General features: G+C 47.7%; 2 protein-coding genes across 8 annotated transcripts; one reads left to right on the forward strand and one right to left on the reverse strand.

Annotated features, from left to right (window-relative positions):
- Positions 1-1,270: 1,270 nt before the first annotated feature.
- SPRYD4 (SPRY domain containing 4) lies at positions 1,271-3,309 on the forward strand. The gene is made up of 2 exons (XM_025476967.3): positions 1,271-1,447; positions 1,757-3,309. Exons 1-2 carry the CDS (start codon positions 1,363-1,365, stop codon positions 2,293-2,295), a joined length of 624 nt encoding a protein of 207 aa, XP_025332752.1. The 5' UTR covers positions 1,271-1,362; the 3' UTR covers positions 2,296-3,309.
- GLS2 (glutaminase 2) lies at positions 3,278-19,156 on the reverse strand. Of its 7 annotated transcripts, XM_025476955.3 has the most exons (19): positions 18,755-18,888; positions 18,514-18,610; positions 12,066-12,165; positions 11,503-11,624; positions 10,756-10,885; positions 10,139-10,218; positions 9,886-10,049; positions 9,607-9,665; positions 8,066-8,098; positions 7,541-7,599; positions 6,975-7,041; positions 6,773-6,823; positions 6,378-6,554; positions 5,578-5,709; positions 5,372-5,464; positions 5,148-5,209; positions 4,583-4,659; positions 4,090-4,153; positions 3,278-3,949 (listed from the first exon to the last, which is right to left on the reverse strand). In XM_025476955.3, exons 3-19 carry the CDS (start codon positions 12,144-12,146, stop codon positions 3,793-3,795), a joined length of 1,608 nt encoding a protein of 535 aa, XP_025332740.1. In that variant the 5' UTR covers positions 12,147-12,165; positions 18,514-18,610; positions 18,755-18,888; the 3' UTR covers positions 3,278-3,792. The 7 variants fall into 7 exon arrangements, with proteins under 7 accessions (XP_025332740.1, XP_025332734.1, XP_025332736.1 ...); XM_025476949.3 differs by lacking the exon at positions 18,514-18,610 and having other exon boundaries at positions 18,755-19,135; XM_025476951.3 differs by lacking the exon at positions 18,755-18,888 and having other exon boundaries at positions 18,514-18,741.
- Positions 19,157-19,313: the final 157 nt, after the last annotated feature.

Here is a 19,313-nt window from a genome sequence, read left to right on the forward strand (position 1 = left end):
AAGCAGGCTCCCTGCTGAGCAAGAAACCCATATGGGGCTCTATTCTAGGACCCTAGGATCATGACCTAAGCTGAAAGCAGATGCTTAACCAACTGAGCCACTCAGGTGCCCCTGGCTCCAACCTGTGTCCGCCTTCATCTCAGGTCCTGGGATTGAGTTTACATGGGGCTCCCTGCTCAGCAGGGAGTCTGCTTCTCTCTCTATCCCTCTCTCCGCTCAAGCTCTCTCTCACTCACTCTCTCAGATAAATAAAATATAAAAACAAAAACAAAAACAAAACCCAAAACACCTAACAGATAAGTAGCTGCCTCTTTAAATGTTACATCCTTGCAGCACCAGGGAGACTGGGGAGTCCAGTTAGAAGGCTAATGCAGTAGTCCAGGGGAAAAATAATGTGATTGGGGTTCAAGGATAATCAGGTTTCGGGATCCCCGGGTGGCTCAGCGGTTAAGCTCTGCCCTCGGCCCAGGGCTTGACCCTAGAGACCCGGGATCGAGTCCCATGTTGAGCTCCCTGCATGGAGCCTGCTTCTCCCTCTGTGTCTCTCATGAATAAATAAAATCTTTTTTTTTTAATAAATAAAATATTTTTTTAAAAAAGGATAATCAGATATGTGACGAGAGAGACAAGTCAAGGACTTCCAGGTTTCGGGCGTGGGCAGTGGGCTGGTTATGGGTTGCAGATCACAGAGGTCCGGGAACCAAGCGAAAGAGGAAGCTTGTGTAAATGTGAGAACAAAGTTTTAGACCTGTTAAGTTTCAGGCTGGCTGGTGAGGGGTGGGGCGTATCCGGGTAGAAATGTCTAAAAGGTAGTTGGACATACAAGCCTGCAAGTCAGTCCTTCTGCAAAAACCCTGAAAACACAAAACCAATATTTATACTATTTACATATTACTATTTATCAAACCATTTAACCTAGTGGCTGCTGTCTGTCAAGTTGTATTCTAGGCTATTCTTTCTAATTTTTATCAAGGTCTAGAGGGTGGTTATTTTTGTTTTACAAAGTAAGACACTAAGTCTCGGGAGAAGTGAAGTGATTTGCCCCAAGTCACACAGCGGAGCTGCGTTCGAATCCTATTATTAATTCTAAAATCTATGCTCGACACCCTTCGACGCTACCTTTTTAAAGGACCTCCTTGCTAAAAGTGTGAGCAGCAGTCCCCTCGGGAAAAGCAAACAAACCGTGCCCAGCCCCGACGCACCTGCGCAGAACGCGCCAAGATGGCCGCCCCGACCTGGGCGGGGGGGCCCCTACGTCATCACGCCGCGCGGCGGCCTGTCGCGCACCACGTCGGAAGGGGGCAGGCGGGCAGATGGCGGCGTGTGCGGCCCGGGACGTGCCCTGTTTAGCCCTGGCGCAAGATGGCGCTGCCCTTTGCACGTTTGTTGTGCCTGTGCCGCCGGGGAGCCGAACGCTTGGGGCTTGCTGCCGCCGAAGCCCGCAGAGGTAAAACTATCTTCTCTCACTCCTTTACCTCCCAAATGGTTTCCGCATTCCCGGGAGCCCTTTTGGGTCATTCCCCTCCCGATCTGCGTTGGTCTTGAGAGTCCAAACATGGGACACGGGCTGTTTACCCCGAGGCTTCCCCGAGCCCGAGGCCCATATTAACGGGCCCCGCTCTTGCCCGCTGACGTCCTGACGCTTTCCTGTGTACTCGTGAGCTCCCCGACCGCGGCCTCGGATCGTCCTATGCACGTATCCCTAGGCCTAGGGTTCTACCCCCGTCATCATCCAGTCTCTTTGCTCTGCTCGCAGGCATCAGTTTCAAACTGGAAGAAAAAACCGCCCACAGCAGCCTGGCCCTCTTCAAAGGTGACACGGGCGTCAAATACGGCATAGTGGGATTGGAGCCCACCAAGGTGGCCCTGAATGTGGAGCGCTTCCGGGAGTGGGCCGTGGTGCTGGCAGACACGGCGGTCACCAGTGGCAGACACTACTGGGAGGTGACGGTGAAACGCTCCCACCAGTTCCGGATAGGAGTGGCAGACGTGGACATGTCCCGGGATAGTTGCATCGGTGTTGATGAGCGTTCCTGGGTGTTCGCTTATGCTCAGCGCAAGTGGCACACCATGTTGGCCAACGAAAAAGCCCCCATTGAGGGCATCGGGCAGCCAGAGAAGGTGGGGCTGCTGCTGGAGTATGAGGCCCAGAAGCTGAGCCTGGTGGACGTGAGTGGGGTCGCTGTGGTCCACACCATACAGACCGATTTCCGAGGTCCAGTGGTACCTGCCTTCGCCCTTTGGGATGGAGAGCTGCTGACCCACTCAGGGCTCGAGGTGCCTGAAGGCCTCTAGCATGTCCCTCACTGTAGTCCCTAATTATGCTCTTGGCCAATCTCCTCTGAAAGTGTCTGAATCCTTTTAATTTTGCCACCAAGCAATCTCTAACTCTCAAAATTCAGTGTTGGGTCCTCTGTGCAATATCCTAGTCGTTTTCTTCTCCCATACCCTGAGAAAGCTAGGCATACAGCCACCTTTCCCCTCCCCCAAGCCACTGCCAGTTTCCTAAGCTATCATGAGTGTACCTTGCCTGGCTGGCTTCCTTCAGTCCCTCTGCCTCCCTGTGCCCAGACCTGTCTCAGACTGCAGTTTAGTCCTGGGGTCTTAGCTTTCAACTTGTTTGAATGTATTCACCATGTGATACCCTCTGCCTCCCTTTGCCCACATGTGATTTTTTTTTTCCCCCTTTTCCTTGGGGCTCTACAGGATCTCTCGAGTAAATCCTTTCTACCTCTGGCTGGAAGAGTGGTGCAGTCAGTGACTTGCCCCTTTACAGCGTATATGCAGTCTGGGCTCTGCCTCCCTCATAAAGTGCTTTATGGTGGCTGAAACCGAGCCCTCCTTCCCCAGTACCTCAGTGCCAGACTCTCAGCCCCACACAGCTGCAGCTGTCACCACCCACAGTCCGTCTGCCTTAATCTGCACACCTCTGACATCTGGTATAATCACTGGGTCAGTTACAACCACGACCAAAGGAGACAAGGTACTTTTGCTGCAGTTGGAACTTCCAGAGGGAGGAGAGATGCCTGAGGTCTTGCACAATTCATTTTTGGGCCTGCTCAGTCCCAAACCTCCAAGCATCAGCCCACCCCTGCAACCTGATCTCTGGCAGCAGAATACAGTTAGCCTACAGCAGTAGTTGGGGTTGAGGAAAACGTGGTGGGGTGAGTATGTGAAATATGTATTGTTTGGGCTCTGTGGTTCCCTCTTACTCTATGATAGTGATGCAGCTGGATGCCTCTAGAAGAGAGAGAAGGATGGGATTTAACAAAAATAATTTGTGTAATTAAAGTTTATTTGAGCACAAAATACTTTCTCTGTCTATAAAATTAGCAGTAGCAGCAGTACTTCCCAGCCAAGGAGGGCAGACCTGTCCAGGCTCTTAAAGCCTGGAACATAGCTGTCCCACTTCTTCTGTGGATATACACCTATGCATGGTAGCTAAGACCTCTTTACCGGAGTATTTCTGTGTCTCCCATGATGGTTTCTTTAGGGAGAGGGAGAGGGGACCTGGGTGAAGACCTGGGATGATTTTAAGTGGGCCCAACCATTAGGGTGTACCTGGAAGCAGCTCATAGTCTCCGTGGATTGCTCTACTGCATGTGTCCACCAAGGCACTTCTCTATGCTCTGTCAAGGGAATGGGGTATTTTCACTCTCACAGGAAGCAGTGGCCTAAGTTTTGGTCCCCACTGAAGCAAGGTGGCTCTCCATAGCATGTTTGGTGGTTATGGATTGAGGGTGTGGCCAGCTCGTGCTTTTTCTGAGCAGGGACTGTGTGCATGTCCCATGCTCACACCATGCTCTCTAAGTTTTCTTTGGACAGGGCCTCAGCCGCTGCCTCGGCCTGAGTCTCAGATGGTGTGTAGGAGTCCTGGTAATCCTGCAGCAGTTTCACAACCTCCAGGTGGTTGAACTGCACAGCATCATCCAAGGGAACGTTGCCCCACCTAAAAGGAACAAAGACCATGATCAGGCAAAGAAGACACCAACGGTGCCCTGGTTACATCTAAGACTATGGTGGCTGGAGGGCAGCGGTAGAGAAGCTGTTGCCTAGCCCCTGCCCCCCTTTTAGCTTAATCTTACTCACCTGTCCTTGACAAAAGGATTCACTTTGCAAGCTTCAATCAGGAATTTAACAACTTCAATGTGTCCTAGGAATATGGACCAAAGAAAAATGAGATAGTGCAGATTCTCAACCTTTTGGTGTTAACATTAGTACAGACGTCAGCAGCTGGAGTCTAAACGAAGAGGGAAGGTGGAAAGGCCTCTTCATTTTGTTCCCTGCAGCACCCAACCATAGTTGGCCTGCAAACCGCAGGGCATCTGGACAAAACTAGTTGCTGCCCCTGTAACCTTAAGGGCATATATGATAGGGAGTACTCTTGGTAGAAAGGAAATGGTCTTGGGGGCACTTGGCTAGCATAGTAAGTAGAGCATGTGACTCTTGTGCACACAACTCAGGGTTGGGAGTTCAAACCCCACGTTGGGAGTAGAGTTTACTTAAAAAATAAAAATAAACTATTTAAAAAACAAAAGAAAAAGTTAAGATCTGCTTCCCCTTTTATTTAACCTTCAGATACCTTCAGCCGCAGCAACATGCAGGGCTGTGCGGGAATCATAGTCTTTCTGTTCCATGTCCATGGCTGACAAGGCAAACCTGAGGGTAGTGGAAAGCATTTGGAGTTACCTAGATCAGCCTAGAATCACTACTGTCTTTTCTGAGGTGGGGTTAGAATGGATGGGTTCCAGAAAAATAAAACAGCTTGCTAAGATGTGTAGACCCTGCATGATCATGTTCTATACCCAGATGAGACTTCCAAATCAGACAGGGGTGGGATGCTTCCAGAAACATCACTGCCTATTCGTGGTAGGTGCCCAGTACGTGTTTGTTGATGTTGGTGATCTATTTGAAGCAGAGTCCTTACCTCCTAGGACTCTGCTCTTAACACCGAAGTTAATCATAGCAGTGGCCACCTGCCATTATTTAAATTCTTATCACATGGCAGTCACTGTACTTAAAATAATCTCATTTAAATGCAGTCTATCCAATCTATCTGGCTCTAAAGCTGAAGCACTTAACTATTTTGCTGTGTTGACTCATAATGAGATCTCTGACCAGGACTATTTTCATTGTTTATTTGGTACCTTCGAAGAGCTGAGACATCTCCACTATAGGCAGCAAATAACAGGTTCACCACAGTCTTGTTCTAGAAAACAAATACCCACCTGAGATTGTGACTCTGCGCTCACCCATGCCCAGCTTTGCCCTGTGACCCTTCTCCAAAGATGCTTAGCCAAGGGTACTGCTAAAGCATTATGGAATGTTCTATTCTGAAATATTCTTACAAGCCATCTGGGGTTTTCCTTACCCGAACTTCTCCCCCTTCACGCCGTGGGTCTAACTTCCGAGCACAGTGCCTCAGGTTGTCGTAGTTGTGGAAATTGAAAAGAGATACCAGCTTCTAGAGTTGTAAGCCAAAGAGATTGTTTACTTACTCCCCGCACTTAGTAGGAGCTCAAAATTATTTCATTTACTCATTCAAAAACATTAAGTCTTACATGCAAAGTAGCTCACCTGGCAGAAGCTGATGCCCCTATGGCTGTTCCCTAGCTTGTCCAGTGGAGGTGACAGACACATCATTCCCATGACATTGGGTACCACTAGGAGGATGGCTCCTGACACAGCTGACTTGGCCGGCAGGCCCACCTTGGGGATGAAGTTGAAACTGAGGATGAGCTAGAGGTACCCTCAAGTTCTGGATTATTAAATTGGTCTATCCCAGATGAGTGCATAGGTAAAGTCACATCCATCTCAACCTCTTGGCTTGTTAATTAGCTTCTTACTCCTCTCCTGCCCTATCCCCCTTAAATTCATGGCTTCAGTAAGGAAATACTTGAGTGTCTGTGCTATGTCTGATGCTGCTCTACAACTAGGACAGTCTCACTGGACTTCATTCTGGTGACAGAAGATAGATGACCAAAAGACAAAAAGAATCATGGCTTATGAGAAAACACAGGAAAAAAGAAGTAGGGTGCTCTGATGGAGGATGAAGTGGGAGGGGGGTCCTAGTAGGAGGCAGGATGGTCAGCAAAGTCACTGAGGAAGTGACATCTAAACAGACCTGGAGGAGAAGCGGCCAGGTACACGATGGGGGCAGAGAAGGGTTCAGAAGCTGCACCATTATGTATTCATGTGTTTGAGGGACTCAGGGTATTTGACAAACTCCCCTAAGGATTCTCAGCCTAATTGCCAGGCTAGAAGTTAGTGAAGGAGAGGTGGGAACAAGCTGCCAGCTTCCACCTTCAGGGACTCCATGTCCTCACTCCTTGGCTTGGAGCGGGTGGCAAATGGATGGCAGGGTCAGAGGCACTCACGTGGAAGGCAAACTGGCCCGAGAAGTCATACATGCCACAGGAGTGCATGAGGCTGAGGGTGTTGCGCACTGCTTCAGCACTCAGGACGCTCTCCCCCGTGATGGGGCAGATCCCGCCGTTGGCCAGGGTGGCTGCCATGACGCTGCCCGACTCACAGGTCACCTCCACAGAGCACAGCTACAGGGACAAGGTGGAGGTGAGGATGCTGTGTGGCTCTGAACGCTGTGTTCTTGCGTGCAGAACAATGTTCTTGGCATCCTGATCTTTCAAAAGGCTCCCCTGGTGTTTCTGCAGGACACGAACCACTAGAGAGGAGTATCCCTCTTGTGGGTCAGAGCAAGGATGGCAGTGTGTCCGTTCCCCCGGCCCCGAGCAGGACAGCAGTGTTTGCTCACCTGGAAATAGAGATCAAGAGCAGCCATCATGTCCACCCCCTTAGGAAAGCACTGCAAGGAAGAAGAAGGGAGAGCATTTCTCTTCTGCCATCAGCATACCCTGGCACACTGCCAAGGTGTCCACCCGAGTCCACAACCCCATGTGCCCTTCCACCAGCTGCAGAATTCCCAGGGACTTTCTCTACCGGCTCCTCCCAGTTACCTTCTTTTCCTTTAGATAATAGCCGATGGCATAATTCCGATCCCCTGTTTCCTTCTCTGACTGGAATCTGAAGCAAACACCCAATTTAGTACTTGACGTTTGAGGGGTGGGTTTAAGAAGAAGGGGGGAAAATACCTTCCCCGAGAGAGAGAACTAGATCACACATGTCAAACTGAATCCTGTATAAATCCTCACAGGAATACCAGAGGGAACTTCTGACCCTGAGCAAGCACTCGGCATAGCTTTATTGTAAAATGTAAAAAAAGAAACCAACCCCCAAACTGTCTAGTCATCTAGTCTGGGAAAAGTGATGAAGTTCTTGGCTTTGAGAGGCTTGGCAAGAAAGGGCTGAGGAATAAACCCTCACACCGCCTCTCTAAGTACTAAGTAGAAATGGAACTAATTCTTTTGCAAAGTAAACAAATGTCAATGAATGGGCTCAGAGGAATCCAGGTGGCCAAAATTCCCCTGGATTTCTTCCTCTCCAGATCCCATCATCCCCCTCCTCCATCGTACGTGCACACATCCCACAATGTAGTCAGCCAATACTGTGAACAGGGCCTTACGTGGCATTGCTGAAACCTATGTATTCGTTCCCAGCCATTTTGTTCAGATACTGTAACACCTAAAAGAGAAAAAGGGAGGGACGCCTGGGTGGCTCAGTGGTTGAGGGTCTGCCTTCGGCTCAGGGCGTGACCCCAGGGTCCTGGGATGGAGTCCCGCATTGGGCTCCCTGTGGGGAGCCTGCTTCTCCCTCTGCTTATGTCTCTGCCTCTCTCATGAATAAATAAAATCTTCAAAAAAAAAAAAAAAAAAAAGAAAAAGAGCATGAAAGGCATCATGTGGGTGAGGACCCCTAGTAAACACATACTAGCCTGACTAACCCTCCTGAACTCCTAGGTTCTTATCGCAGCAGGAACTCTCGAGACTTTCCCCTCTGAGGCCACAGATTCCCACATCTCTGGAAATAAGACTTCCAGCATGGCCTGGTGCACTATCAAAGTGGGGTTAGAGCCAGGCACTGGGGCAGCTGGAGGGGACAACATGCTATGGAGAAAAGCAGCCAGGGGCTGAGTAGCAAGGGAACTTACAAAATCAAACTTCTCTGCTTTGTTACAGTCCATCTGGAAAGAGGGAAAGAAAGAGATTGAGATCAGCATTCCAAGCCTAAAATGATGACAGGGCAATGTCAGGAACACCTAGTGCAGCTTAATGTTTTACACTGGTTTTGCTACTGGGAATATTTTACATTTACCGTATCTTTTTTTTTAAACAACTGAGATTTTTTTTGTACACCTGCATATCTAGTGATCTTAAAAATCAAATCAGGGATGCCTAGGTGGCTCAGCAGTTGGGCAGTTGCTTTTGGCTCAGGTGGTAATCCTGAGGTCCTGGGACGTCACCCATGGGGCTCCCTGTGTGGAGCCTGCTTCTCCCTCTGCCTGTGTCTCTGCCTGTCTCTGTGTCTCTCATGAAATAAATAAATAATAAATAAATAAATAAATAAATAAATAAATAATAAATAAATAAATCTTAAAAAAAAACCCAAATCATTTAGATTTTATTATCAGGTAATGAGTACAGATAACTTCATCCCATCCCTGAGTCTCACCCATCTGAGTCTCACTTCCAATTCCATTCTCAATCCCAGCCCTCATCCCTGACTCTCACTTCCATTCTCCTGATTCCAGTCCTGTCCCAAAGCCCCACTCCTATTCCTGATCCCCATCTTCAACCCTTACAGCCCAGCCTGGAGCCATCCTTTATCCTATCCCTGACTCCCATAGCCATCTCCAACTGGAGTGACAGGAATGGGATGAGAGATGTGTTGCATATAATATTCAGTTATACCAATTATATTGATAACTGAGATAAAGCTGAAGATTTTAGCCGAGAGCGGGGTCCATTAAGGCCTGCTTAGATGGGAATGGAATGAGACAGGTGCTGGCTACAGAGTTGTAGATAGAGCTATCCCAGGGTAAGGGTAGAACCTGAGCCTGGTCTCTCACCCCACCCCCACCACATCCCATTGCTTCCTGCACATGTCAACTATAGTGTCAACACCATAGGGACTCTGACACCTGAGTCCCTGAGGGGAGGGTTCCTAACACCACCTTCCTCAGGAGGGGTTGTGATTGGCTTTGGAGTGTTGCTGCCCACACTGTTCTCAGGTTCTTGCTCAAGCCCTGGGAGACCTACAGCTGACAGGCCAGCCTGATACCCTTGCTCAAGGCCAACTCACAGTTTCAGGTGACGTGAATAGCTGCCCTGGCCTGGCCATTCACCCTTCTTTTTGCGTCCCTCACCCAGAAATAGCCAATCAGTGCCCAATAGTGCTGTCCTCCCCCTGTATCTGGCATTTGGCCCTTGGTCCTAGGCAGGGGTCAAGACCTGCTCACTTCTCTAAGGGCCAGGAAGCTCTGGGCTCCAGACTCATGGGTGGGGGCAGAGGTGCAGTTCCTTTTACTAACATCTTCAACATATGTGGGTCCTTGGTGTGCCCTCACTGCCTCCTGAGGACAGAGGGATCAGAGCCCCAGCAATCTCCCTGGAGAGCTGGGCAGATAGGAGGAACATAGGAACAGGGGGGTTTAGAGAATAGTACCTTCCAGAAAGCTAGGATGGCACTGACCTTGATCAGGGAGCTCACGACAATGGCACCAGCATTGACCATGGGGTTATGGGGGATTCCTGGGGAAATACAAACCACCCAGAGTCTTATTAGCTGCTGAGAAAGCCTCCTTTACAGCCTTCCCACTCTGCAGGCTAGACAAGAAAAATTTCTTTGCTGGGGAGGATGAAATGACAGAGCTAATCAGGAGGGTTAGAGAAACGAACAAGGCTTCAGGGATGGGTGGGAATAAGAAGGGGGGACATCTAGGAGTCTGGTCTGAGCCGTGGTAGTACTCACCTTCCTCATTGAGGGACAGCTTGTTGTAGCGTAGGCCACTGGGCTCCTTGCCCACAAACTTGTGCACGTACTCAGTCCCTAGGGTGCTTATGGAGATAGCATAGGTGAGGGGCTTCACACAGGACTGCAGGCAGAAGGGAATCTTTGTGTGGCCCACGGAGTGCCTGGAGGCAGACAGGGGCCATGAAAGGGGTCGAGCCTACATTCTGCACCTGCGCCCTACCTCCCCACTCCCTCTCACCCAGCATCTCACCGTTGACCATCCACAGTGCACAAGGAGACGCCCCACAGGTCTGGATTGGACTTGGCCAGCTGAGGGATATAAGCTGCCACCTGGGCATGAGTGGGGAGAGAAAACAGAACAGAAATATGGATATAGAGAGGGGAAACAGAGCTGCTGAAGTTCAGGGTCAGGAGAATCTTCTAGATAAAAGTGAAAATTCTGTCTTCTTCAGGCCAATGGGTTCCCTCCTGCCTGTTGTTCCCAGGGACACCCAAGTCTTAAGTCCAAGAAGGGCTTATCTTCCTGTAGCCCTATTCCTATAGAGATGGCAGTAAAGCCTATGGAAGGTAAAAACAGGAGAACTCTGGGGTCAGCTTCCCTTATTGGTTCTTAGGCTTAATTATTCTATAGGTCTTTTTCAAAGTTCTATCTAATCCTTTATGCCAATTGTCCCCATAAATTGGGGTTGGATTCCCTCATCTGCTCTAGAAATCACATGTATAGAAATACATAAAGCCGTTGTCCCTATTTTTAAAGGTTCTGCTTCTCATCTCTCAACCATGGATTCCCAGCCCCAGGAAATTTCCAAGAAGCAAGGTATATCTGGCCCAGAACCCTTGCCCCTCCCTTAGTCCCCTGGCCCTCACTTTGCCTCCAGTGAGCTCTTTGGCATCCTCAAAGATGCGATCCACATGGCTCGTGAACTCCTCAAAATCAGGAATGACAAACTTCTTTCGGAATGCCTGGGTCAGGAGCACAATGTTGCTGCTCACACACCTGGATCCCAGACACGATTGGGTTAGGGGGCTGGAGAGATGCAGCTGTCACTCACTCTGGAGCCATGGAAGTTGGGAATAAGGAAGGTGTGAGTGGTCATTAGGTTTGGGACCAACAGCTGTATGACCTTTGGCATATCACTTTATCTTTCTGGGTCTTAGGTTTCTTTTGCTCCTAAAATGAGGGGTTGTAATGATGTGGAAAGATAGCCCAAGACACAGTGCCTTGGGATATGAGAAAAAAAACCCAAATAATATGTATAGTGGGTCACCTTTATATTTTAAAAATCCTAAATCATATAAGTATATTTAAATATATTCTTACTGGTACGTAAATGCCGTAAATGCACAGGACATCGTCTAGAAGATACCCACTAATTTGTTAACAATGTTTACTTCTGGGCAAGGGGACTGGGATTGGGGAGACAAGGAAAGGAGAACATGTATTTCCACATTGCTTGCATTTTTACAAATATAGAACATTCATATGTTACTTGTGTTATACACAAGTAATAAAATGAGGGGTTGAACTATCCAATCCCCGAGAGCTCCCTGCTGTTACAGTCTATGTCCACAGAACAGTTTTGAGAATGGTGCTCTTGTTTCCGGGGCCCTCACTTTTGGAAGAGATCTCGGTCCAAGAGGCCACCACTGCTGGACTCTCGAACCATGCGGCGCATCTGGCTCATGCAGTCCCGGAGCCGGGGATCTGATGTCTGCAGTCCAGTGGCCTTCAGTGCCTTTAGGGAAAAGAAGCCTGGTAAGGTCAATTAGAAGGATAGCAATGCAATCCTAATATTCTTTCCCAGTGGATCACAATTAGCTCAATCCCAATTACTACAACAGGTAGAACAAATGGATTTGCAGACTAATAAAGGAGGGACATGGTACAGCTTTGAAGGCTAATAAGGGTTTCCTGTCCTTTTCATCAAGGCAGTTGGTTTCTGAACCCCTTGGGTCAAAGTTTCAAACCAAGAATATGGTTTGTGTCAGAGGGTTTAATCTTCCCAGCCTGGAGGAGAGATGGGATTGCCTTATGATTCTAGGTATCTACTGCCATCTGTTATTTTTCACCTTCGTGAAGCAATGCATTAGCTGCCCTACATTTGTCCTACCCTCCTTTTCCCACTTTGCAGAGGTCCTGAGGGCTCAGCATTCTGAGCAGATAGAGAGGAACTTACAGTAGTGAACTTGTGGATGGGGATTCGTTCCTGTCCTTCAGCAATAGTGTAGAAGAGGAGATCACCCAGGCGGGATAGCATGCCACTCTCTGATGAATCACTGTTTGGGGGCAGAGATAGGGAAGGAGGATAGGAGCGTGAGAATGGCTACCTGCTCCTCCTCCAAGAACATGTCCTTATAAATAGGTATGTGTCCTCACTCTATCTCACTCAGGCCTCCTGCCTGAATCATCTAATCTATCCCTATAATTCCAACTTTCTCATCTTTGCTGGGAAGTCTTAAATCTTATTCTCTCGCTTTCTTGTGTTCCTAACCTTCAGATCTTTATTTCTAGTAGCCTTCAAGACAGCTTTTCTAGACTTCCATTTCTAGATGTCCTGTAGGCACTGCCTATTCAAAATGTCTTAACCTGAGGTTATCTCACCTCCGTCCCTCTGCTCTTCCTCCTGTGCTCCCCATTTGGGTTAATAGCAGTATCACTCACCCAGGTGCCAAGCTGGAAACGTGGAATCATTTGGAAAATTCCCATATCTTACATCCATGTTCAGTTGGTAACCCACATCATGGTAACCATGATAATGTTTCTGAAATCCACCCTCTTTTCTTCCCCTGTGCCAGCATGGTATAGTAGAAAGAAACAGAATTTGCCACTTAAAAGCTGTGTGACCTTAATATGGATAGTAAGTCAGGTTATTTAATATTGCTGAGTTTGCTTCCTCATCTGTAAAATAAGGGTAGTAATACCTATTTCACACGGGTGAAGTAGGCTTAATTAATTTTGTGAAAAAGTCTTTCACAAAGTAAATGTTCGGTAAACCATGCTTCTTTAGCATCAGCTCCATAATGTCTGTTCCCTAACTGCTACTACACTCCCTTGATTTCCAACCCATCTTCCACAATGTACCAGTTCTTTCAAAAACTCAAATATAATTTCTCTCTTTTTAAATTTTTATTTATTTATGATAGTCACAGAGAGAGAGAGAGAGAGAGAGAGGCAGAGACATAGGCAGAGGGAGAAGCAGGCTCCATGCACCGGGAGCCCGACATGGGATTCGATCCGGGGTCTCCAGGATCGCGCCCTGGGCCAAAGGCAGGCGCCAAACCGCTGCGCCACCCAGGGATCCCAAATATAATTTCTCTATTCAAAAACCTTTGAGGGCAGCCCGGGTGACTCAGCAGTTTACTGGCACCTTCGGCCTTGGGGCGTGATCCTGGAGATTGGGGATAGAGTCTTGCTTCTCCCTCTGCCTGTGTCTGTGCCTCTGTCTCTCTCATGAATAAATAAATATAATCTTAAAACAAACAAACAAACAAACAAACAAACAAACAACCTTTGATAGTTCTCCAGTGCCTGCAAAATAAGTTCTTATTTCTTGGTATAGCATTCAAGGTTCTTTAAAACCTGCCAACAGGGGTGCCAGGGTGGTTCAGTAGGTTAAGCATCTGACTCTTGGTTTTGGCTCAGGTCATGATCTCATGGGTTGTGGAATCCTAGGATAGAGCCTGAGTCAAGCTTTTTTTTTTTTTTTTTTTAATTTTTATTTATTTATGATAGTCACACAGAGAGAAAGAGAGAGAGGCAGAGACACAGGCAGAGGGAGAAGCAGGCTCCACGCACCAGGAGCCCGATGTGGGATTCGATCCCGGGTCTCCAGGATCGCGCCCTGGGCCAAAGGCAGGCGCCAAACCGCTGCGCCACCCAGGGATCCCTGAGTCAAACTTTGAGTTGGGATCCGTGCTCAGCGGGGAGTCAGTTTGAAGTCTCTCCCTCAGCCCCTCCCTGCCCCACAGATTCTCTCTCTTTCAAATAAATAAATAAATAAATAAATAAATAAATAAATAAATAAATAAATCTGCCAATGTCCCTTTCCTATTCTCCACAATGCCCCAATACTCCAGTTATGCCAGATAATAGGTAGGTGCCCAAATAGGCCAGGCATTGTCAGGCTTCCTGCCTTTGCCTATGATGCAACTTCTGTATGGATGACCTTTTTTCTCCTTCACTTGGGACAGTCCTGCTCATCCTTCAAGGTCCAGATCAAATGTACTCATTCTGTAAAGGCTTCCTTAAACCTCCCAATATTGTTTATGCTGCTGGTATGACACAACCCACCATCTTACTGACTTACTGACAGAAGAATCTCTCTTGCTCCACTGTTAGGTCTTTGTGTTTTGTTTTGTTTTGTTTTCAGAATCAACATTCATTATTTTTACTAAATTAGACATACGTTGCAAAATTTAAACAGATATGATATTTTTGGGTTATTGATTAAATTCAGAATAAAAAGATGTAAAAATGTCTTTTTTAAAAGATTTTATTTTTGGAGTGCCTGTGTGGCTCACAGTTGGTTAAGAATCTGCCTTCAGCTCAGGTCATGATTCCAGAGTCCTGGGAATGAGCCCTGCACTGGGCTCCTTGCTCAGCAGAGAGCCCTGATGCTTCTTCTCCCTCTGCTTGCTGGTCTGCTTATTTGTGCTCTCTCTCTTTCTGTGTCAATCTTTTTAAAAAAAAAAAAAAAAGATTTTATTTTTAAGTAATCTCTACACCCAGTATGGGGCTCTAACTCACGATATGGAGATCAAGAATTGCATGCTCTCCAGCCGACTGAGCCAGCCAGGTGCCCCAAGATGTAAAAATTTCTCTTTACTTTTCTTTTTCCCTTCCTTCCTTCCTTCTTTCCTTAAGCTATAAAGACTTCTAGTTCTAATTCTTCTGATTTGAAATTAGAAAATTGACATTTTTAAAGGGTGTATCTCCCACTCCCCTTACCCATTTTGCCCATTCTCCCACTCCTTCCCTCTTGATATATATTTAAAAAAATATTTTATTTAGGGACGCCTGGGTGGCTCAGTTGTTGAGTGCCTGCCTTTGGCCCAGGGTGGGATCCTGGAGTCCAAGGATCAAGTCCCACATCTGGCTCCCTGCAGGGAGCCTGCTTCTCTCTCTGCTAATGTCTCTGCCTCTGTCTGTGTGTCTCTTGTGAATAAATAAAATCTTTAAAAAATGTATTTTATTTGACAGAAAGAGAGACAGGGAGCATGCACAGAGGCAGAGGGCGTGGCAGGCAGAGGGAGAGGGAGAAGCAGACTCCCTGCAGAGCAGGGAATCCGACATGGAGCTCTATCCCAGCACCCTGGGATCATGACCTGAGCTGAAGGCAGACACTTAGCTGCTTAACCAACTGAGCCACCCAGGCGCCCCTTTATGTATCTTTATATATCTATACCTTTATCTATAGCTATTCTCTCCCTCTATATATCTTGTCTTCATTACATTGAGCAAAGTCTCTAGCACACAGTGGGTTTTCAATAAAAAATTACCAAGTCACATTTCTAGTAAGGTCCCTTTTCCCCAATGTATCTCTTTTGCTGGCTTACAGCACTTAAAATTCCAGGTAATTAAGACTTCTTGGTCTTCATTAATTCTACTATTAATATGTTAACAGATTTAGAGGATATGTTTTCAGATCGTTCCAAAGATGACAGCTATTTGAGATTAACACCCTTTAAAACTCTTTGACCCCAGGGCACCTGGGTGGCTCAGTTGTTATCGCCTTCAACTGGGGCCATGGTCCTGGGATCCAGCCTCGCATTGGGCTCCCTGCTCAGCAGGGAGTCTGCTTCTCCCTCTCCCTCTGCCCCTCCCTCCTGCTTGTGCACACTCTCTCTGTCAAATAAATAAATAAAATCTTAAAAAAACAACAATGACTCTTTGACTCAACAATTTGACTATATGTTCACAAAGTCACATATTCACATTTATTGCATTGTTAGTAAGACTGAAAACAACCTAAGTGTTCATCAACAGGTTAGGTAAATTATGGTATAGTCATGCAATGGAATATTATACAGTATAAGAAAAACGAAATGAGAAAGTTCTTTAAGTACTGATATGGAATAATCTCTAAGATGTCATATTAACTAATATAAGCAAGCTGTAGAACAATGTTTATAGTATGGTACTATTTATGTTTAAAAGGAAAAAGTATGTTTGCCTCTTTAGGAACAAAATATTTCTGGAAGGATAGATAAGAAACCTGTAAAAGAAAAAAAGAAAAGAAAGAAAAGAAATGAAAAGAAACCTGTAAGCCTGATTTACCTTCCTCTAGGGTGATGAAGCTGGTGCTGGGCAAAAGGAGTAGGAGGGATACTGCCCACTACATATTTTTTTTTTATATTTTGAATTTTGAATGATATGAATATGTATATGCTACTTATTGAGTGTGATGTATATGAATATGGACATACTCTCTATTGAAACAATCCATTAAAAAATAAAAAGTCTCTCAAGAAGCTTGGAATAGACCAGGCATGTTTGTATTTAGGGCGAGGAGGAATATCAGAAGAGGGGAATTTCTTTTTCTGTGGAAATCCAATTGTCACAATGAGGCTAGTGCCTATAGGGAGGACGGGATCCATGTGGTGATAGAAGGGAGGAAAAAGCTATCTGAGGAATAATTCAAGAAGGCAATTATGTAGGAACACTTTAGAGCAGGCTTCTGTGCCTGGCAGCTAAAGGAAGACAGGAAATAATGCCACACCACTGAGGTGTCACAAGCCTTAAGAAAACTGCATACTCTTTTGGCCCAGTTATGGATTTATCTCCAAGATAATGTTGGTGGGGGGGGGGGGAGGAAAGCAAGGTGCAGAACAATGTGTATAGCATGACACCATTTTTATTTAAAAAAAAAAAAGAACGGGAAATAATATCAACATGTGTTTGCTGACACATACATAAAACATCACTAGAAGATTATACAAGATATTGATGACAGATGTCTCTGGAAGGAAAATTTCCTAGGAATTTACTCTAAGAAATAATTGAACGGGTGCACAAGAATATGCAGTAACCAAATTGAAGACTGGTTAACTAAATTATGATACCTTGTATAGTGTAATCTTAAAATGGCTAAATGGCAGCTATTAAAATGACAATATGACACACACATTCAATACTAAAAGCTGTCCATAAATGAAAAAGATAGGTTACCAAAGAATATGAATACTATGATCCTATTTTTGTTAAATTTTATACATACATATATAGAGTATTTATGGATATATACCACAATATTAACTGGTTACCTCTAATATTGGGATATTTATTTTCTTCTTGGTACTCTTATTTTTCTTTTATAATCAAAAATAAGAAAGCTAAATATTAAAAAATAAAAAAAGAAGCTGAATAACTGGGTGTTTTCTCGTTTCTGCCTTTCCCCCCTCAAACACAAGAACCTCTCCCCATCATGGTATCACACGCCCAGAGCCCATCCCCTGCCGGTGCTTTCAACTCCTTCTGCCTAAGGGAACCACCCGATGAGGGGCCCTAGCAAGAATTCCCTGAGAGCACAGACAGCCATAGGCAGGAGGATCAAGGTTCCCCAAAACGCGTCCATCACCTGACTCCACTGGATAAGGAAGTGTGTGTGGAAGGAGTCAGGGATACTACTTGCTCTCCATCCTGCAGAAGACTTGAGGGTGAGGGAGGTTAAGGCTTTGCTCTATCTCACCATTTCTCCCATGGAGATTATTTGGGAAAAGTTAGAGTAGAGAGTAGAACGGGAGAAAGAGGGCCTATTCCTGAATGTTAAAATGTTCTGTATTTCCTTAAGAAGAGGCTGATGGACAAGTATAGCCTAAAAATTAGTAAGTCAATCATACCTTACTGGTCTGTTATCTGTCAGGACAAGGGCTCCGTAGTGGTGAGACAGTGGGTGCCATGTCTGTCTGGCTAGTTTAAAAATGATGTGCATGTCTTTCTGACATGTACTGATGATTCAGTACATGTCAAGGACACAGGAGATGGTCCGTTTTCTGTTCCTGCTATAATAGAGCAGGGGTTACGTGGAAACTGTCTACGTTGGCTTCTGGAAAGGACAAAATTTCCTGCTCATCTCCTCTGCGTCTGGGGGAATAGAGGCTCTGCCTCCAACTGCTCCTGGGTGGTGGAGGGGAGAGGCGCAGCCTCTGGGACAGAATATTAGCCCAAGGGAAGAGAGCCCTTTAAATCAGGCAGCACAAATGACGGGCTGACTGGTTCTGGTTTGGGGAAATCTGTATCTAATGATTCCCCCCCCCCCATTTTTTTCATTCAACAATCAACTGGAAAACTACCCCTATCCTACAGATTTGGGAGCCCTGACAACGCACGCATCCAACACATAAGCAAAAGACACACGCACATACCTGCGCACTAGTAATGCACGCGCATCACACATTACACGCCGAGGACAAGCCGAAACACAGACACGCCATACAGATGGGCAGACCCAAGTCCACCGGGGCTCTAAGCAAGAGGCCGTTTCATACGCACGCGTCCCCTAAAATACACCCGTGGACCTGGAAGGGGGGGGGGTGAGGATGCGCCGTGCGCGCTCGGTCCTGCACTCAGACACGTGCACTAGGCAACACTCCGCGCCCACCTGCGTCTCCCAGCGAGGTACGCACCTTGGACGGGCACCATCCCGAGGACCGACCTGCCCCAGCGCCCTCCCGGGCGGACGGCACCTTACCGCCCGAGCGCGGCGGACCCAAAGCCCCAAATCTAAAGGAAAAGGCATCGCAGGCTAGTGAGCGAGAACAGAGGGGCGAGGAGATGCGCTCCCGGGGTAAGGGGGCTCGGGAGCTGGCAAGACGACAGCGGGAGTGGGAGCGAGCCCGTCCCCTGCCCCGGTCCCGCAAGCCTTACTGATCCTGGCGCTGCGGCTGGTGGCTGTGCGGCGTCTCCCTGCCCAGCGCCGCGGCCTCACTGAGGTGGTGCCGGACGCCCCCGCCAAGGAGAGGGCTCCGGCTCGGGCGGCCCCAGCCTCCCAGCCGGCACTGAGCGCCGGCCCCGCTCAGCGCCTCCTGCAGAGCCCTGAGGGAGCGCATCCCCCCAGCGCGCCTCCCGCTCGGCCGAAGCGCCCCGGGAGTCTGAGCCGCGGCGGGAGGGAGGGCGGAGGACGCGCCGCCGCCGGGGGGAGCGCTGTGGCGGAGCGCGGGGCCTAGGATGTGAGGGGGCGGGCCCGCTGGGTGGGGTGGGAGCGGGGGAGGGCCGGCCCCCGAAGCTCGCCGGCCTCCGCGAGGTGCGCTCAACCCCTCTGGGCAGGGGACCGGCGGCCAGCGGCGTAGGAGACAAACCCTGGCGGAGGGCGTTTGCCGCGGGGTAAGAAAGGGGCGGTGCGCGAGGTTGGATGGACAATGCACAGGCCCAATCACTGGGGAAGCAGAGGCCTTGGGGGCGGAGAAAGGATGAGGCGAGCCAATGA

The sequence above is a fragment of the Canis lupus genome, chromosome 10, assembly GCF_003254725.2.
Source record: "Canis lupus dingo isolate Sandy chromosome 10, ASM325472v2, whole genome shotgun sequence".
Lineage (NCBI taxonomy): Eukaryota > Metazoa > Chordata > Mammalia > Carnivora > Canidae > Canis > Canis lupus.